The sequence below is a fragment of the Halichoerus grypus genome, chromosome 1, assembly GCF_964656455.1.
Source record: "Halichoerus grypus chromosome 1, mHalGry1.hap1.1, whole genome shotgun sequence".
NCBI classification, from domain to species: Eukaryota; Metazoa; Chordata; class Mammalia; order Carnivora; family Phocidae; genus Halichoerus; species Halichoerus grypus.
Window position 1 is genome coordinate 214,697,586 of NC_135712.1, and position 19,880 is coordinate 214,717,465.

At 62.3% G+C, this 19,880-nt stretch overlaps 2 protein-coding genes and 1 long non-coding RNA gene across 3 annotated transcripts; 2 read left to right on the forward strand and 1 right to left on the reverse strand.

Moving 5' to 3' along the window:
• Positions 1-1,216: 1,216 nt before the first annotated feature.
• Positions 1,217-9,569, forward strand: SLC39A3 (solute carrier family 39 member 3). Its single transcript, XM_036100972.2, has 3 exons — positions 1,217-1,332; positions 2,764-3,123; positions 6,145-9,569. Exons 2-3 carry the CDS (start codon positions 2,914-2,916, stop codon positions 6,877-6,879), a joined length of 945 nt encoding a protein of 314 aa, XP_035956865.1. The 5' UTR covers positions 1,217-1,332; positions 2,764-2,913; the 3' UTR covers positions 6,880-9,569.
• LOC118541356 (uncharacterized) lies at positions 9,389-12,788 on the reverse strand. The gene is made up of 3 exons (XR_013442272.1): positions 12,398-12,788; positions 12,131-12,278; positions 9,389-9,488 (listed from the first exon to the last, which is right to left on the reverse strand). It is a non-coding gene; the product is annotated as an uncharacterized LOC118541356 (long non-coding RNA).
• An 810-nt stretch (positions 12,789-13,598) lies between these two features.
• Positions 13,599-19,669, forward strand: DIRAS1 (DIRAS family GTPase 1). The gene is made up of 2 exons (XM_036100977.2): positions 13,599-13,701; positions 16,435-19,669. The coding sequence occupies exon 2, from the start codon at positions 16,502-16,504 to the stop codon at positions 17,096-17,098; it is 597 nt and encodes a 198-aa protein (XP_035956870.1). The 5' UTR covers positions 13,599-13,701; positions 16,435-16,501; the 3' UTR covers positions 17,099-19,669.
• The last annotated feature ends 211 nt before the right edge of the window (positions 19,670-19,880 follow it).

A 19,880-nucleotide genomic window follows, 5' to 3' on the forward strand; every position in this document is an offset into this window, starting at 1 on the left:
CAGCCCTGGCTCCCACCCTCTCCTCTCTGTGTGGACAGGACTCCTCTGGGGACCTCCTGGGAGTGGGGTCCTGCAGGATGTGTCCTTCTGGGTCTGGCTGCTCTCACTGAGCATGGTGTCCTCAGTCCATCCACATTGTAGCATTCCCTACTCTTTATTCTTAGCAGCTCTCTCCACGCCTGGCCCATAGTAGGCTGACAATAAGATTTTAGTTAACAAATGAATACAGTCTTCTTCATAACTCTGGTTGCTTTTATAGGGCATGGAACAAGCGCTTTTTTTTTAATGTTACCTTCTCTCTGTCAAAAAAAATCAACGATTTTCAGTCTTCATCTTAATTGACCTATTGGCAGCATTGATACAATAACCAAATGATTGTGTTAAAATACATTGTATCGGTCATGTCTCTGATCAAAATTCTGCAATTCCTCCCTATGTCCCTCCAAAGCCTTTTGTGACCTACCTCCTCTTATCTCCAAATACACTTCCCCAGGTCACTGTGCTTTGGCCACACCAACGTTCTTGTACACACCTGCCTCTCAGTCCCTTATGTGTGAAAGGGTTTGCCTCCATGTACCCGCTGAGCCAACTTCTCCACCTTCATCTTTGCTCAAACATCTCTCTATGAGGCGTATTTGAGCATCTTACTTAAAATAGCAGCTCATACCCAGCATAGTCCCTTGTGGGTTCTATTATCCCAGAGCACGTCCGACATAATTCCATCACTTGTTATGTGTATTGATTATTTTCTGCTTCTTGTCCTAGAATGTAAGCTCCGAAAGGGCGGGAAGGGTGATCTTTGTTTTGCTCGCAGATGTTCTTCTAGAAAAGGCCCTGACACGTAGTAGGCAGGGATGTTGAGCAGATGAATCTGCGTCTTCAGCTGACGGGAAGGGCATCGGCGTGGTGGACGCTCGGGAACAGTCTCCCGCAGGAAACGGTTTCCCGGAGGAGCGGCATTCAGCACCAGGCGCCCCTGGACAGCTCTGGAAGCCAAGTCCTGTCGGAACCTTTCCTCTAAGGTCGGAGTTTCCTGCCGGAGACACCTGCTGGCTGTACCTACCGCTCAGCAAGAGGAAACTACTTTCCCGTGCCGGTGGGGGGGAGGGGGTCGCAGGTTGAGTGGCGGCCACAGCAGCCAATGACACGGCGCGTTCGGCCCCGCGGTGCTCGGGGTAGCTAATGGGCAGGGGCGTGGGCGGGGCGTAGGCGGGGCGTGGGCCGCCGCGCGCGGAGCCGGGGCTGGACAGGACCGCGGCTGTGGGGTCGAGACCGCGCGGCGGTTGAGCGGCGGGCGGCGCCGGCGGGCGGGCGGGCGAGGGCCCGGCGGAGGTGCGTGCGGGCCGGGACCGGGGGCCGGGAGCCGGGGCTGGGCGCCGGAGCGGGGCGGGGCGGTTCGCGGCAACGGCTGCTGGGCCGCCCGTTAGCCGAGGCCGGGCTGCGGCGCCCGCCGCTGGTTCCCCCGTTGGCGGCGAGATGTGTGCTGATTTGCTTCCGACTCCCCAGGCGGAGCGCGAGTGCTCCCTCTCGGGTGGGGCCCGCTCGGCCTCGCCCTCCTCGGGGCGCCCGGTGCAGCGCGGTGCACACAGAAGGCGCTCAATAAGTGCCCGATGGGGGAATGAATGAACGAGCCCCTGCCTCCTCGTCCCAGCCCATCAGCCCCGGTGTTGAGAGCGTGCAGGCCCCCCCCTGCCGCCACGGCACAGCCTGGGCATCGGGACACCGGCAGGTGTTTCCTGGGTCCCTCCTGCGTACCTGGCTGTGCGGCGGGTGGTGCGGGGGATCCAGCCTCAGCAAGACAGACTCCCAGTCCCCGCGGAGCTCGCAGCCTCGAGCGCGTGAGCTCAGTCAATGACTCCAGGTTATGTAGTTTCCCGCACAAATGATGCCAGAACTCAATGCCGGGAAGGGGGCGGGAGAGGCCTCTGCAGCGGGTGGCATCTGCGCGGAGACCTGAGGACCTCACTCAGGTGGGGCGTGGGCAGTGGGGACCGGGAGGGTAGGGGGGAAACACAGGTCAGGAGCAGCCAACGGCCCTCCTACTAACGGTGGGGTTTCCAGGGTGAAATCTGCTCCACTTGGGCTCACTGAGGTCCACACGCTTTAGCTCACCTGTTGGTTTGCAGTGGTTACTGAGCCTCTGTTCTGCACCAGGCTCCTGGTGGGTACGAGGCATACAGTATAGGGCAGAGGTCAGCCGGGGAGGCCCTTCCAAGGGATCCTAAAGGCGGTGACCCTAAAAGACAAGACCTCATCGGGAGGTTGGGGGAAAGACATATTCCAGGCCAAGAAAACAACCGGCGCAAAGGCCCTGAGGCAGGAACGGGCTGGGCATACTCAAGGACCACAGAGGCCCGTGTGGGGTGAGGCGAAGCAGAGGCTGATGGTGCGGAGCCTTCTCTACAGGGTGTGGTGCTGGGTTTTGTGGAAGGGCAGTGGGAAGCCAGTGGAGCAGCACCACCCAGTAGAACATCCTGCAACAGTGGAAAGGCTCTGTCCGTGCCGTCCAGTGCGGTCACTACTGCCCCTGTGCAGCTGCCGAGCACTTGGCATATGGTTAGTGTGACCGAGGAGCTGAACTTTGCTTTTTATGGAATTGTAATTAATTTAAACAGACGCACATGGTGGCTCGTGACCGCCGTATTGGACAGCACGGCCGTGGCGAATTTTCTGCAGGAGACAGTGATGTGGGCCAGGCCCGAAATGGAGCGAAGTACGGGGGGTGATGGGCTTGGTCACTAAAGCTGCTCAATCCTCCAACAGCTGACGTGGTTGCCCCTGGTGTTCACAGTGGCTGGACGGAGGCATGAGCCCCCGGCTACGTGGTTGGGCCCGGTAGCACGCCGTGGGACAGGAGTGTGCGCCCACACATGGTTTGGCCCTGCAGCGGCCAGAACAGCCCGGGCCGCCACCATGATGAAGCTGCTGGTGGCCAAAATCCTTTGTATGGTGGGCGTGTTCTTCTTCATGCTGCTTGGCTCCCTGCTCCCCGTGAAGATCATCGAGACGGATTTTGAGAAGGCCCATCGCTCCAAAAAGATCCTCTCACTCTGCAACACCTTTGGAGGTGGGGTCTTTCTGGCCACGTGCTTCAACGCTCTCCTGCCGGCTGTGAGGGAGAAGGTAAGGGCTCCCTGGTGGTGGCCGCAGCCCGTGGCACCTTGTGGCCCCGGGTCTCTGGTGTGTTTTCAGTGATGCCACCAAGTTTGGTGGTAGCCGGGACACTACAGGAGTGACAGGAAGTGAGGTTGCTGTGTGACCGTGAGTTGGTTGCTTCTCTTCTCTGGGCCTTACCTGGTAGACAAGGGGCTTGAACTAGACCTGGGCTTGCCAGCTGGTGAGCCGGTCCGTTGTTCCCTGAGCAGACCGCCCAGCAGGGTAGCCTATGCTTTGCCCTGTAGCGGGCGGCGTGGGCCTCTCCTCAGCACCCGTATCAGGCAGCCACTGCTGCTTAACAAGTGATGACAGCTTAGCAGCTCAGCACCGCACGTGTTTGTTACGTCGCGGTTTCTGTGGGTCAGGGGTCTGCACACCACTTAGCTGGGCCCTCTGCTCCAGGCCCTCATCAGGCAGCATTCCAGGTCTCCTGGGCTGTGGTCTCATCTCGGGGTTTGACGGGGACGGGTCGATTTCTAAGCTCATGTGGTGGTGAGGCAAGTTCAGTTCCTTCCCGGTTGTCAGACCGAGGGCCTTGCTTCTCGTGGCTAAGGGCTGCCCTCAGTCCCTGCCACGTGGCCCCCCCAGAATAGCCACTTGCTTCATCAGGAAGTGCCTGGATTTCTGACACGCATCTCTTGTTCCCTGCTGCCCACCTTGTGTTCCTTCATAACACGGCGTAGGAGCTCACACAGCATCCCGGGGGTAAAACCTCAGAGTCCTCTCTCAGGCCGTCTGCACCCCCAGAGCCGCTTCCAGCCCTGCCCCCCCCATTTGCCACATTCTCATGCCGTCACCCCTCATCACACTCCTATCTCAGGCCGGGGCTGCTGTGATGGCCTTGCTCCTCCCCGTCGCCCTTCAGTGCCTGTGGCCCTCTCAGGGTCCTCCCCAAACCGCTCCGGGCTGTACCCCTGCCCACACCGGAGCCTTGGCGGGTTAGGTCCCTCCCCCGGCCCCCTGCCAGGCTCAGCCAGCAGCTGCTGGCTTGGTCTCCCCACAGATAGCAGCCCCGAAAACTGTGGCCTTTGTGTGTCTGATCTGATCTGAGTTGGTTAGTGTTTCTCTGGGCTGGTGTTCCCCGGGGGCGGAGGACATGCAGGCCTCCTGGAGATGCTTAGCAAATGAATGAAATGGCCCATCTGCAAAACACAGCCTTCTGCAGCAGGGGTTCCCATGCAGGTCGACTCTGTGCCCAGGGGACACTGAGTGAGGGCAGGTGACTGGGTCAGGAGGTCTCACCTGGGCCAGTCCTGCCCCCAGGGACACCGGATGATGTCTGGAGACATCTGTGGTCGTCAGGATGGGGGATGCTCCTGGCATTGGGTGGGTGGGGCTGGGGATGCTGTTGAACAACCCCCCACACCTCCCTCTGGTGCCCAGGATGGCCCCCCACTGAGAATGACGCTGCCCCAATGTCAGCACTACCCCCCCAACAAGTCATGACGACCAAAATGTCTTCAGTGTGCCCTGGAGGGGCGGGGTAGACGCGTGGCGCGTGCGCTTGTGTGTGTGTGTGTGTGTGTGTGTGTGTGTGCGTGCGCGTGCGCTCCCGGGCTGTCATGAAGGGGTGCTGTGAGCATAGTGTTGGGGCGCCTGGCTCAGGTAGAGCACTTGGGAATTACATGCACCCCAAGACCCAAAGCGTGAGCATCGACCAGCCGTGAGTCACTCTGGAGGAGGAGCGGTCCAGACAGCTGACGGCACGTTCTGCAGCCCCCAGGCTGGACAAGCTTGGTGTGTGCGCACTGCCTCAGGAGTACGGGCAAACCGAGCCCCGCTCTGAGGAGCCCACCCCGCACCTTGCCGGGCAGCATCCAGCCCTGGGCTGTACCGAGCAGCAGCCCCTCGCCTTGCCTGTCTAGTCGAGTTTCAGTGAAGTAAATGAAACACGAGTCAACACGCCAGTCCTTGGCCACGCCGGCCGTGTTTAAGGTCCTCATGGGCCACGTGTGGCCGGTGGCTTCTGTATCAGACAGATAGAAAGCATTTCCGTCATCAGAAAGCACTACTGGGTGCGCTGGCTGGCAGGATCCCCTTGGCGGCGGGTGGGGGGTGTGGATGTGCAGAGTCTCACGCATTCCCAGCATATTCACCCAGGAAGACCTTTGGAAGCAGCCCCACCCGGCATCCTATGGAAGCAGACCCCACACAGGCCTTCAGGGCAGCAGAGGCTGGTCGATGGCACAGTGAGGGAGAGTCTGTCCCGTGCCATTTCCCTGCTTCTGGAGAGTCCTTGGTGTTCCTTGACTTGTAGGTACATCACCGCGGTCTCTGCCTCCGTGGTCACCTGCCCGTCTCCCTGTGTGTCTCTCTGTGTCCCCTCCTTTTGTGTCTCCTAAGGACACCATTACTGGATTAAGATCCCACCCTAAGTCAGGATGATCTGTCTCGTATCCAGATCCTTATCTTATGTAGGATTTCCCCAGGGCTGGGGAAAATAGCAAAACACCTCAGACGTTTGCTGTCTGTCCTTGTGGAGGCCAGGGGTCCAGGAGAAAGGGGCTGGCAGGCCTGGGTCCCTCTGAGGCCTCTCTCCTTGCCACCTCTTCACGTGGTGGTTCCTGTAAGGACTCCAGTCCTAGTGGGACAGGGCCCACCCTAACAGCCTCATTTTAACTGAATCACCTCTCTGAAGACCCTTTCTCTAAGGAGGGTTAGTTTTGAAATTCTGGATGTTCAGAGACTTGAATATATGAATTTTTGGTGGGGGACACAATTCAGCCCATCACACGTTCATTATATCTGCAAAGACCTTTCTTCCAAATAAGGTCACATTCTGAGGTTCCAAGTAGACATGTCTTTAGGGACTATAATTCAGCCCACTACAGCATAATTAATATTTGGCTGATTTAGTGGATATAATGTGCTTTGCTAATTGAACAGTGATATCTCCCCCAAACCCTGTTGTGTTGGTGGCAGGAGTCCAGGCCGCCCGCTCTGAACCCCTCTCCCTCCTTCTCCTCTCTTGCACATCTTCTGCTCCAGCTCCAGAAAGTTCTGAGTCTCGGGCACATCAGCACCGACTACCCACTGGCCGAGACCATCGTGATGCTGGGCTTCTTCATGACTGTCTTCCTGGAGCAGCTCATCTTGACCTTCCGCAAGGAGAAGCCATCGTTCATCGACCTGGAGACCTTCAACGCTGGCTCGGACGCCGGCAGTGACTCGGAGTATGAGAGCCCCTTCATGGGGGGTGCACGGGGCCACACGCTCTACGCGGAGCCCCACCCCCACGCACACGGGCTGAGCGTCCAAGAGCTGTCGCACTCCAGCCCGCTGCGGCTCCTCAGCCTGGTATTTGCCCTGTCGGCGCACTCCATCTTCGAGGGCCTGGCCCTGGGCCTGCAGGAGGATGGAGAGAAGGTAGTGAGCCTGTTCGTGGGGGTGGCCATCCACGAGACGCTGGTGGCCGTGGCCCTGGGCATCAGCATGGCCAGGAGCACCATGGCCCTGAGGGACGCTGCCAAGCTGGCCGTCACTGTCAGTGCCATGATCCCCCTGGGCATCAGCATCGGCCTGGGCATTGAGAGTGCCCAGGGGGTGCCCAGCAGCGTGGCCTCGGTGCTGCTGCAGGGCCTGGCAGGCGGCACGTTCCTCTTTGTCACCTTCTTCGAGATCCTAGCGAAGGAGCTGGAGGAGAAGAGCGACCGTCTGCTCAAAGTCCTCTTTCTGGTGCTGGGTTATGCCGTCCTGGCCGGCATGGTCTTCCTCAAGTGGTGAACTTGCCCATCGCCCCCCCGCTGGATACAGGTGGTCCCCCCTCTCCCAGGCGGGGCAGCTCAGGCCCCGGGCTGCCACCTGTGCACAGAGGGGCCGCGCCCCAGATCTGACACCCTGAGCCTGGGGCACAGCGACTACTTTTAAAAATACTTCTCTTAAAATTGTTTACCAAAGCTGTGTGGCCATGTCATCCTCTGGCATTGGGATCTGATGACTCACGCAGGAGGCGGGGCCGGGCAGCCACAGGGGGTTGGCCTGGGACCCTCCCCCCCCACACTCTCGCCTGGGGACAGGACAGGACCGTGGCTTCTCCGAGCCACCTAGCCCATCTGGAGGCCTGAGACTTCTGTCCTCTGCTCCCAGCTGGCTCTGTCGCATGGAGCGTCCATCCGGCGGTCACACAGGGAAGCCCTGACTCGGGCCACCTGAGGCCTCGAGGGGGACGGGCGGGGCGCCGGTACCCCAGCGCTTCCCTCTTCTTCTCTGCCTCCTGCTGTGCCCCTCCCCCCCCCCCCACCATACACTCCGTGGACCCGAGAGATGCAGAGATGCGCAGGCAGGGCTAGGGGCCGGCTGGGCCGTTGGTTCTCAGTCCCCGGGGCCGTGGGGCAGGGGACACACACCTGAATCAGCCCCCGCAGATGCAGATGAAGCCCGAAGCTGCCTCAGGGTGCGTGTGGGGCTGGCACCAACCCTGGGCACCGGCTCCCTGGCAACCTTCTGTTCAACTCGCCTGTTGTCTCAGCAACCCCGACGCGGGCCTCCGGGGATAGGAGCCTGGGCCGAAAGCCTTGCCTGGGGGATTTTGCCATCAGAGGTGCTCCGGGGGGAGTGCGGGCCGGTGGCCTGGGCTGGGCTCGGCACTCGCAGCCTCAGCACGAGGGCCCAGGTGCGCGCCTTCCCAGCACCCTGATCCCCTTCCTCTGCCTCACTCCTGGCCTGCAGGGCCTGCTGAGCACGGGCCCCTTCTGCCCCGGGGCCACGTGGGCGCCCTGGGGGCTGGCCTGCTGCCACCACTCAGCCCCTCCCAGCACAGGGTGACAACCTTTGCCACCGCCCCGGCCTCCTTCAGTTTTGTTACAAGAGGCAGGGGGATCGGGATGTGTGTCCGAGAGCCTCAGCCTCTGCTCTGCCTGCCCCTACCCTGTTGCTGCAGGACGGTCAGGCCTGATGCTAGAAACTTCTGTCGGACTTGTCCTGGGGACCCATCTCCAAACCCCACGTGGCCTGACCCTGCCCTGTGCTGGGAAAGTGACCCCCAGGATGTGGGGACATCATCCTTTCCATTGTGTCCTGTGCTGTCAGCCTCGGCCTGCCCCCCACTTCACTCCACCCAGGAACTGGAAGTTTCCACCCACTTGGCCTTTTCCCTGAGTGGGCGGGTCATTGTGGAGCCACCAGGTTCTGTAGCCTCCCTTCATCTGGGCCAGGGTCGTCTCTGCTCCAGGGACCCCAGCTCCATACGCCCTGTCGCTGCCAAAAGCGCACACGCCACAGGGTCCCTACCCTCCTACCAGCCATCAGCTGACCACCCCCCTGCCCCCACTGATGTCTCCAAGGCCATGTCCCCCTCACTCTGAGCACACTTCCTGACCAGTGGGCCCAGGAAGGGCACCACCACACCAGCAAGGAGCCTCGGGTCATGGAAAGGCCCAAGGGCCCCTCTGCTGGCCCCTCAGTCAGACGTCCCCACTCCCCGAGTCCCCAGCGTCCTCAGATTCTCTCCATCTGCTGGGCTGTGGCCACTCCCGGCTGACCTGCTCTCCCTAGGGTCCCACCAGCCCCAGCAAGCTGCTTCCAGGCCCCCTGAGGACATTGGGATCCCAAGAGGTTTGAGGGGGCTGTGTTGTAGACGAGGACACCTCTGGCCTCCCCTTTTGTTTGCTGCGCCCAGCGGAGCAAGGGTCAGCCCTGGGACCTGCTTCCAGAAGCTGCCATGGGGGTGACAGTGTCTTGGTCTTGGTCAGCTTTTCCCGTATCGGGTGAGGATTAGACCATCTCCACGCCGAGGTAGGAGGAGTGGCTGTTTTGCCCTCCAACGGAAGCCCGGAGAAGCGGCGATCACTCCTGAGGTTTCCTGGGCTCTGGTGGCCAAGTCTGGCCTAGACCAGGGTCTTCTGAGGCCTGCCAGAGGCTCCATCCCCCACCAGCTCGGACACTGGGGCACCGCCACGTGGTGACAGCAGCTTTCCTGTGGATACGACTGGATCGATCACCAGTTGGCCCTGGACCAGCCCCTGCACAAAACTGGACATCAGCCATGGAAGGCCATCTGTGCGCACCTTTGTGATCCTAAGGAGACGTCGTGTGGCCTGCCGCCGCGGAGACCCCTGCCTTTTGGGGGTCTTCTCACTCCGTGGTTCTCAGTAGGGGGTCCCGCAGGGTGCACCAGGCGGTGTCCGAGGACGTCTGTGGTGGTCACACTGGGGTGTCACCGCTCTAATTCACAGGAAGTGACAGGGGGTTCCACGCAGAGGCCAGTTCGCTCTGAGATCCTCCTCCACCAGGAGGTCCCTGGCCCAGGCCTCAGCCCTCCAAGGTCTGCTCCGCGTGGGGGCTCAGGGCACAGGCGAAGGCTGGATGGAGTCAACCACATTCCCCTCCTTGATCTGGAGACAAAGGGGGAAATTACGAGGCCTTGTGGATTGAATCAACCTTAATAACAGTGTGTCGGGGCTTCTGTTGTCTGCTGTTTGTGTCTGGTGCAGAAGTTATTAGCGTCGGGCGGGGGGGGGCGGTGCGCCGCTTCCCTGCCTGTCTGCGTCTTTCCAGCCCCCAGAGGCAGGCAGCGGAGGGGACAGTGTCTCCCAGCCCCCGGTGGCATCAGACCTGCCAGGGAAAGAGGCACGCATCCCACCTGCCCCAGCCTGTGCCCACCCTTCGGGGCAAAGCCAGTGATGGGCCCATCCGACCTTCCCAGAACCTCCTGCGGGCGGGGGCATTGTTCCCTGAAGACGCTAGAGCTCTTCTCTGGGCCGCTGGGGTGCTAAAGCCGGATCGGGCTGAAGCAGGGAGAACCCGCTGCAGGCCCCTGCCACCCCAAAGGCCTGTGTGGCTCCCACGGCAGGAGCAGCTGGTCTGGCTGGCTACAGTGCTCGATGGAGGGCTGGGGCGACTGGCGTGTGCCCAGCCCGGCCGGGCAGAAGCGGCTGGACAGGTGGGCGGTTCTGAGCCCCGGCTTCCCGGGTGCATGGGAGGCCTGGCCGAGGTACTGCATTAGATCAAAGTAAACAGCCACCACAGTTGGCAGGTCTCTCCGTCCAGGGACCAGCTGGGCCTCCCTGAGCACGTTCAGGCCCAGCCACTCCGGCTGACAAGCTCAGACAGGGTCTCCATCCCGGCACCATAGACATTTGGGGCTGTCTCGCCGCCCGCCGGGTGCAGGCTGCGAGCCGCATTCTGGCTGGGGGCGGGGCTGCAGGATCTGCATTGCCACCCAGCCCCCAAGTGCTGCTGATGCTGCTGGTCTGGGGACACGTTTGAGATCCATTGCCCGACTCCAGGTCTGTCTCTCCCAGCCCTGCTGACACAGACTGTCCCGGGCACTGTGTGTGTGTGTGTGGGGGGGGGTGAGCCGCATTTCTGGCCCCCGCCCACGTGATGCCAGGAGCACCCCAGCCGTGGCCACCACAAGTATCCCCCCAAAAATATCCCAGAGTCTCCCAAGGGTGAGGCCCACTGCCCTAGGATGCATGGCAGCTCGCCTAGTGAGGGGAGACAGATGACATACCAGCGTGAAATGTAGGATCAGCAATAAATGCCGTGAAAACCGAAAAAGCAAAGTGAAGGGAGAGAGATAAGGAAAATGCAAATGATTTTAGCAATGTGGTCAGGGAGGAAATCCCTGGGGGCCACACTGGACTCCCAAGAAGATGGGGAAAGAGCTTTTCTGGTGCGGGGGGGGGATGGAGGACAGACAGCCTGTGCAAAGGCCGTGAGTCTTTCTGCGAGTCATGGTCCTTTTTTTTCCTGACTGCTCACAGCCGCGGCGGCAGTCTGTAAAACACCCAAGCATCACAGGGCTTTATCCTGCCCGTGGCGAAGGCTCTGGGACCCCCTCTCCTCAAGAGGTAATGGTAACAGCAGCAGCACCCTGTGTTTTGGGAGGAGCCCCGGGCGGCCTCCATTGGGCCCAGCAGGTGGCTTCGGCAGAGAGCCTGCGTCTTTCACTCAGGGCTGGGGTCCAGCTCTGCAGAGGCTGACTGGCAGAATTCAGGCTTGGGAATGCCAGCCCATTCATTTTCCAAGGCAAACTGGGTTTGGACAAATGATTTTCTTATTTTCGAATGTTGACGCCAAACTTAAAAACAAACAAAAAACCTTGGGGACCAAACTGCATCTGCTAGAGACCATGACACTCGGTCTCTGCTTTGCCCGCATAATTGCATTAATCCTGGGAGCACAGAGAGACAGCAGAGAATGCAACCCAGCCACCTCCCCCCCTCCCCCACAGCACTGCCAGGAGTGGGGGGGGCAGATAGGGATAAGCAAGGCCAGTGTGGGCCCCCCCACCCCGGTCCCAGAGCTTTGGGGCAGGGAGAAGTCCCACGGGCTGCCAGGCCAGGTGAGGAGTTGGGACTTTGCCGGTGGACAGTGGTCCCTTGCAGTGGAGACGACTATGCAGGACAGGGACAGCCAGCCAGGGATAGCAAGAAGGCTGGGTTGTGGCTTCAGAGCCCAATGGACCCGAGTTCCGGCCCCAGCCAGCTTCTTCCCAGCACACAGCCATGCTCACAAAGGCCAGGGCTCTTCCAGCCAGCCACAGGCAAGGGTCACTGCTATCCTAGTTTGGGGTGCTCCAATGGGGGCTTGGGCCCCCGTGCCCTGGGGAGAGCGCAGAGGGGACTTGGGCCTGTCCTCCCCCGGCTCACAAGGCCAAGAGCCTGGCCTGGGAGCTATAAATAGCAGCCGCAGAGTGGAGCTGCTGCCTGTGCCCACGCTCCTACGCATGAGTCAGCCTGGCCTGGGCAGGCGCCCGGAGGAGCCGGAGAGCTGGCCAGAGGCTGGAGGCCCAGCCCAAGTGCAGGCCGGTCACTCAGGAGACCAAGGCAGGCAGGCCATCGGAATGGGAGGGAGTGGGGCTGTCGCCTCAGGGCACCTGTGTACCTAGCAGCCCCTCAAAGATGGACATCATCCTGATCGCTCCCTGCAACCTGAAAGGTGAGACAACAGTGATCCTCATTCACAGATGGGGAAACTGAGGCTCAGAGGGGCACTTGGCTGGGACATGGCAACCCAGACCAGAAGTTACCTGTCTGTCGATCAAGCTGTCTCCATCTCTGGTTGAGGGCACCCCAAGATGAGGGGCTGGGGCCAGACCATCCTCTGAGGCGCCCCCACGGGGCCAATGACAGGACAGGGCAGGAGGGACACGTGCCCAGGGAATAGTTGCAAGCAGCCTGCAGGGACCAGGAGGAGAGCTCAGGTGAGAAGCCGGATTTGGCAGCTGTCCCTGTCCTGCATAAGTCGTCTCCACTGCAAGGGACAACCGTCCACCGGCAAAGTCCCAACTCCTCACCTGGCCTGGCAGCCCGTGGGACTTCTCCCTGCCCCAAAGCTCTGGCAGTGCCGGTGTTTCCAAGGAAGCAGGAAGCGTCCACCTCAGTCAGAGCCATAGAGATGGTGGGTCAATGAGAATCCAGATGCTGAGAGCCAGAGGGACCCATAGGCTCCAGCCGACCCCCTGCTCACACACTCATGATGGGGAGCTCACCACCTCCCAAAGACTGTTCACCCTCCGATTGCTCTGACCCCAGAAAGTCCCTTCTTGTGGGACCTTAGTGTCAGCCTCCCCATCAAGGGGCATCTTACTCCAACAGGCTTTGGGGAGCTGGGGCTGTCTTATGCCCACCCCTAATCCGGTTGGTGCATCCAACAGTCCAGTCTCTTCTGAGATGAGCCTCTGCCTCCCTCCAGTCCTTCAGGAGGGAGAGAGTGATGGTATCTTGTTGCCTTAAACATGGGCGCACAGACACTTCGAACGACCAGGCACTTCCCAAAGGCAAACATCTATTCTCAGAGACAACTCCTATTTGAGGAAGATAGATATTTTCCTAACCAAAACCACAAACCCAGTCCCCCAGCCCCTCAGCCCCCTTTGTTCACCCCCACCTTCAAACGGTCCCCCAGACTTACAACTGCTCTCCCCTTGGGTGGGTTGCCCTTGGGGGCACCAACCCAGACTTAGTGCTGTCTTCACTTCTCTCCTGGCACCCCTCTGCCACCCCTGCCAAGACAAAGCCCCTAGGATGGGGGAGTGGTCTCCAGGCACACTCCCATTGCCTGGGAGCCCCCTGGGGCCACCGCTGTGCTCTCATAGATCTCTTTATCCATTGATCATGTCTTCATCCCAGCAAAGCCCCCACTCCGGTGCGGAACCCAGGCTGGCCCACGACCCCACCAACGCCCGGGCCCTGAGCTGCAGTTCCGCCAACAGGCCCTCCGCTTTGCTCCCCGGGTGACCGCGACGCTGCCCCGCTCTTGCCGGGCGCCCGGCTCCAGGGTGACCCTGGGGCGCGGGGCTCCCGAAGAGGCAGGCAGACCCCACCCCGTCGCGCCCCCCTCCCCCGCCCCCGGCCTGGCGACTCCCCGGGGCGCCGGGCAGGGGGTCGGGGCGGCGGTGACCTTGGCCGGGCGCGGGTCCCCGGGGAGGGGCGGAGCGCGGCGCCCGGCGGGCGGGGACGGGCGGGGACGGGCGCGGGCGCGGCGGCGGCGGCGGCGGCTCGGGCGGGCGGGCGGCGGGCGCGCGGGGGGCGGCGGCGCCCGAGCGGACACGAGCCGGCCAGCAAGCAGCCGCGGCGGCGCCGCAGGACGAGCGCCCAGGTAGGCGGCCGGGGCGGGGGGCCGGGCCCTGCCGCACCCCACCCGCGAGGCCCGCGGGGCCCTCTCCCCGCGCGCCCCTCCTTTGTCCTAGCCCCACCCTCGCGGCCGCGGGGCTCGGCCCTCCTGCTCCCGGCGACCCCCCCCGCCCGCGCCCGGACCCCCTCCCCAGTCCGTGGAGCCCCGGCCGCGCCGCCCTCGGCGCGCCCACCTTGGACAGCTCCCCCTGGGCGCCCCCCCCCGCCCCCGCGGTACTTGCCGCGCGCCCCTCGCCAAGCCAGCCCCTCCCCCCAGGCCCGCCGCAGCCCCCTCGCTGGGTGGGTCTACCCTGCTCAGGCAGAGCCCCCTCCGCGAGGGGCCCCTCTACGAGGGTCCCTGGGCTCGTCTTCCCGCGGAGCACCCGCTCAGCCTCCTGCCCCTCAGGGCGAGCCAAGCCCCTCACCCAGGAGCCCCTCCCTTGGTCGGGCCCTTCCCCCACCACCGAGATCCTCCGCTGGCCAAGGGGAGCCCGTGGGCTGGTCCCCTGAGCGTGCCTCCCCTCCCTCAGGCCCCCCGTCATCCAGCCCCTCATTAGTCAGGTAGTCCCTAGGTCAGACCCCTCCCCCATGCAGTTAAGCGGTGTTTGAGTGTGTGTGTGTGTTTGTGTGTGTCCGGGGCCCTCCCCTGGGTCCGAGGCCTGTTCTCCTGGCCCCCGGGAGTGTCAGGGAGGGCTACCTTGCATAGGAGGAGGACCCTGGGCTGTGTAGCCAGCCAGGGCCCAATTCAAATCCTACTCCGCTCTGCCACCTTCCTGCTCTGTGACCTTGAGCCGGGGCCTCCCCCCTCTGAGCCTCGGTGCCCGCGGCCCCCTACCCCCACCCCACCGGAGGTGAGGGTGGGATTCAAACAGCACCAGGTAGGTGCCTGGCATGGACTTGGGGGTTAGTGAACGGGGGTTCCTACTCCCGGGACTCAGGCCCCAGCAGGGCTGCTCCTGGAGGACGTCCTGCTGCTGATGGACCTGGAGTCCTGCCAGGGGGTCTGCACCCAGAGCAGGGCAAGAGTGGTCTGGGTCCCCGACCAGCCATGGTGGTGCCTGGCTGCACACTCACGTGCCCCCTCTCAGGGTGCCCACCCAGGGAAGGGCAGAGCCTGCAGAGCTGGGCACCCCTCGCCACCCCCCACCCCCAGCTTCCTCCCGATGCTGAGGACTGCCATGCATGTCGCCAACATGCCTAGTGGTCTACGAGGAGTTAGTACTGGTAAGCATGCACAAGTGTGCCTGGCACGGAAGTGGGGTGTGTGTCTGCTGTTACTTTGACCGTCCTGCCTCTGGCACACCTGGTACTTTGGATCCTTCAGAACCCGCCTTCACAGCCCATTGCCAGCCAAGTGCTTTACACCCTGAGCCCTCGTGACTGAGAGTTATGATTGTCCATCTTTACCGAGGGCCCCCGGGCGCCAGGCTCCGGGCTTTATCCAGCTTCTCTAGTGCTTGTCCCAGCAACTTGTGGAGCAAGGCACTGCGACAAAACCAAGGCTCGGGGACCCCGACCGACCTGCCCCGGGTCTCCCCGCCAGCTTCACACCACCGAGCCTTATACCCCACACACTCCCGAGGGACGTAACTTGGTCCAGGCGCAACCTTGTGTCTCCTCCCTCCCACTGTGGACTTACCACCGTAGAGACCGCTGGGAGGAAGAAGGGCAACGGTGTCCTGCTTTCCCTAAGTCAGGACGCAGATGCTGGAGACAGGCCTTCTGCCGTCCCACCCCCAGCCCAGGGCACCCCCCCCCCCCGCACTGGCAGCATTTCAGGAATTGCTGTGCTGTGTGACCTCAGGAGGCCGCTGTACCTCTCTGAGTACAGGTGCTGAGAGAGAGGCTAGGAGGACGCCCTTTAGGGAGATCTGTTCCTCCAGATACAGCAGTCCTTGAACCAGAGGCCATGGCAGGCCAGACTCATCTGGGGGCAGAGTGCAGGAAGTGGGCACCTTTCTCATTGGGCCCAGTTTTCGTGTTCTCACCTCTGACCTGGGATGCTCTCAGGAATCAGTGCCATGATTTGCAAATTGTGTCTCTTGGACCCTAGCATCAGGATCACGCTTACGGGGTGAGAGAGGGGAGGAGCTGTGCGGTGCACGTTCCCAGGGCCGTGGCCTGGGGCCACCAGGTTTGTCCCTTCTGGGCCCAAGAGGACAGGCATGCCTAAGACGCCCCACCACGTGGCCCCCGTGAGGTTCAAGGACCTCTGGGCTGAGGGCAGAACAGGGAGCCTGGGGTTGCTGGAGAGAGGCACCATCTCACAGAGGAGGAAACCGAGGCTCAGGGTGGCAATGCACAGCCTTGCCCAGGTCACAGAGCCAGGTCTGCTGGCTTCCAAGAGCCCATGGCCACACTGGGAAGAGAAGGAGAAGCCAGTGCAGCCTGGGGTGGGGTGGGACATGCAGGTGAGGAAGAGTTAGTGCCCCGCACAATGGCATCTCTGCTCCCCTCCCAGCCCAGAGTGCCCTGGGAACGAGCTTGGGTCCCAGACTCTGGCAGGGCGGGGAAGCAGGCAAAGGGGGCTGGCTCCAAGCCTGCATGCGAGTCAGAGCTGCCAAGTCAGCCAAGTCAGCCAGAGGGCCTTCCCAGGATCGAGGAGAGATGCCTTCTCCTCCGAGAAGCTGCCCCCCGAACCATCGCCTCACCCCCCGGGGGCCCAGAGCTGTCCCCTCCTGCCTGCGGCCTTGTGCGCCTGACACTCCTCTCTGTACAGGGTCGGTCTGGGGTTCTAGCAGCTGGACGAGCCCTCCCGGCCCTGACCGCCAGCCTCCGTGTGGAAGATGCCTGAGCAGAGCAACGACTACCGAGTGGTGGTGTTCGGGGCGGGTGGCGTGGGCAAGAGCTCGCTTGTGCTGCGCTTCGTGAAGGGCACGTTCCGGGACACCTACATCCCCACCATCGAGGACACCTACCGGCAGGTGATCAGCTGCGACAAGAGCGTGTGCACGCTGCAGATCACCGACACCACGGGCAGCCACCAGTTTCCGGCCATGCAGCGGCTGTCCATCTCCAAGGGCCACGCCTTCATCCTGGTCTACTCCATCACCAGCAAGCAGTCGCTGGAGGAGCTGGGGCCCATCTACCAGCTCATCGTGCAGATCAAGGGCAGCGTCGAGGACATCCCCGTCATGCTGGTGGGCAACAAGTGTGACGAGACGCAGCGGGAGGTGGACACCCGCGAGGCCCAGGCCGTGGCCCAGGAGTGGAAGTGCGCCTTCATGGAGACGTCGGCCAAGATGAACTACAACGTCAAGGAGCTTTTCCAGGAGCTGCTCACGCTGGAGACACGCCGGAACATGAGCCTGAACATCGACGGCAAGCGCTCCAGCAAACAGAAGAGGACAGACCGCGTCAAGGGCAAATGCGTCCTCATGTGAGCCCAGAATGCCCGCCACCAGCCGGCCCATGCCTCTCCCAACTCCCCTCCTCCTCCTCCTCCAGTCCTCCGCTCCTGGCCCTCCAATCCTCCCTGCCCTCCTCCCCATCTTCTTCTCTGTCCCTCTCATCTCTTCCACTTCTCTTCCTTCACCCAGCGCCTCTGTGGGGGAGACCGAGGCCCCGGTGAGCCCGCGGCAGGTCTGGGGCTCCAGCCTGGCTCTGCCGCACGGCTCTGCCTCCCCGCCTCCGCCCCCCCAGGCCTGTCTGCACCCCCCAAAGCCACGTGCTGGAGGTGGCCCCCTGGATCCGCACATGAGAAATTGGGGAAGCTGCCTGTTCCCGCTGGGACCGCGGACGCCGGGTCTTCCCTGTCTCTGCCCGTCTCTGTCTCTTTCCCTTGGGTGCCCCCAGCCAGACCTGCGCGTCTCCCCCATCAGATCACTGTGACCTTGCTGGGGAGGGGGAGTGGAAATGCACATGGACCTCAGAGTTTGTTTTCCCCTTTTCGGTGTTTAACACACGCTGCCCCTGCTCCATCCTTCATGACCTCTGGCCTGTGCCCCCACCCCAGGTCCCAGATCAGTCCTCACCCCTGTCCCCACAGCCTCGGGGGGGGGGGGCTTGCGGGATGGGTCTCAGGCCACCAGGCAATAACCACAGAACCTGCAGCAGCACCCCGCCAGCCTGGAATCCCACTCCTCACCCCGCCTGGGGATGAGGCCCGGGGTGCAGGCAGGGGAGGCCTGGGACTGGCCCATGGCCACAGCACAACTCAAGGGGACCGTCCGGCATGAACATGGGGGGCCTTCCCAGACGCGGCCTGCACAGATTGGCACAACCTGTCACCACCGAGCTTCAGGCAGGGGCACCTGGGGTGCTGGGGAGGGGGTTCCCGGGGCCCCATCCGGGGGCAGGCAGCTGGACCCAGCACCAGCAGGATCTGAGGGGAATCAAGGCAGAGATCTGCCCGGCCCATGGCCTCCCGCCAACTGTGCCCCAGAGAGGGGGGCTCTGCCCAGGAAGGTGTGTGTCCGTGAGGTTCTGAGTGCTTTCTGAGAGTGTCCAGATCACTCTGCACTCATGGGACCCTGCGGGGCTGTCTGACAAGCACGAAGGGGAGCTGAAGGCCTGGGGTGGGGAGGTGACCGCGGGATGGTGTATTTGTGCAGACGGCCTGTGTCTAAGCATGTGTCAGCGCGTGCACGCGCACGTGTGTGTGTGTGTGTGTCATTCGGGTGGAAGTCTATGTCACGGTCTCTGTGTCGTAATGGTGTAGGCGGTACGTGGGGGAGGGCTGTGTGGTTGTCGATAGGACTGGCTATTTGTGTCGACGGGAACCTCTGTACCAGCATTAAGGGTGACTGTAAGTGGTCGTATTTTGGGGAGTGGGTGACGTGATTTATAGGACCGCACCTGTAAACCTGTTTGTTCTGTCTGAGGAACGCTAAGCCCGTTTGACTTTGTAGTGAGGTGGCTCTTGGCTCAAACTCTGTATCGGCCCGCGGTTGGCACCTGACAAATGACCACAAAGCCAGCCACCGGAAGCTGGACACGTTGGTCATCTCCGTCCCTGTGGGTCAGGAGCCCGGGCACGGCTTACCCGAGACTTCCACTCGGGATCTCTCGAGGCAGCGATCACAGCGCGGCTGGCTGCCGTCTCATCGGAAGGTCTGACTGGGGACCGACCTGCCCCCAAGCTCACGCGGCTGTCAGCGGCATTCGGTTTTCTGCAGCTACAGGCCCGAGGGGCTCCGTTGCTCCCCGGACGGCAGCGAGCAGCACCAGCGGCTCCTTGCCACGTGCGTGTCTCCCTGGGGCCGCTCGCAGCGTTGGGCATCCTGGGCGTGACGGAGCTGTGTGTGCGTGCTTGCATGTCCGTATGTGCATCGGGACTGGCCTGTGTGTGTGCGGGCGCGTGGGAGAAAGGCCGTGTCGGGTCGTGTGACCACACGGGGACTGTCTGTAGGTTACGAGGGACTGTTTGTGTCCATCTTGGTAGCCGTGTGTTTGGTCCTGTCTGTGTTCGTTGACTCCACAAACGTTTCCTGGGCACACTGTGGGGAGGGAGCGTGTGTGTGCAAGAGCATGTCACCGCCTGGCACATGGATGGGCCCACGGAAACGCCGGTAGCATCCTGCCCGAGCACAGCTGAGCCCCTTCATCCTGTGGCGGGTCCAGGGCCCACCAGCCACTGGTGTTGCTCCCTTCCCCACCCCGGGAGCCATTTCCTGGGCCTTGCTGGGCAGGGGTCTGCAGCCCTTTCTCAGGGACACACCCTGATAGCACAATCTCCCTGGGGCCCCACCCACCTCCAGGCCTATCCCCACCCCAGGCCATGGTCCCCTGGGGGGGAAAGGGGTTCTGCAGCAGGAGGGGCCTGAGGCTGCCCCAGCTGCTGGCCCACCCTGCCTGGGTATCCCTGGTTCTGGGGACCATGCCAGGCCATGCTTGCTGTGATTTCACCCCTGCCCCTTCTCCCCCCGCATGTGGGTGCCCCCTGCCCCCTGTTGTGGGGTCTGTGTAGCATTTGCTCTAGAAATAGTCTTCCTGCAATAAAGAAGTGGATCCTGCATCCCCCATCGGTGCCCTTTCTTTGGGGTCAGGGAGGGCAGCCCACCACCTGCAAAAGATAAACATGAAGGATAGGGAGGTGAGGGTTTGGGGTGAGGGATGGGGGTGAGGAGTGGGGAGAAGGTGAAGGATGGGGTGAGGGATGGGGAGGAGGTGAGGGATGGATGTGGGGGATGGAGGAGGGGAGGGATGGGGTGAGGGATGGGGGTG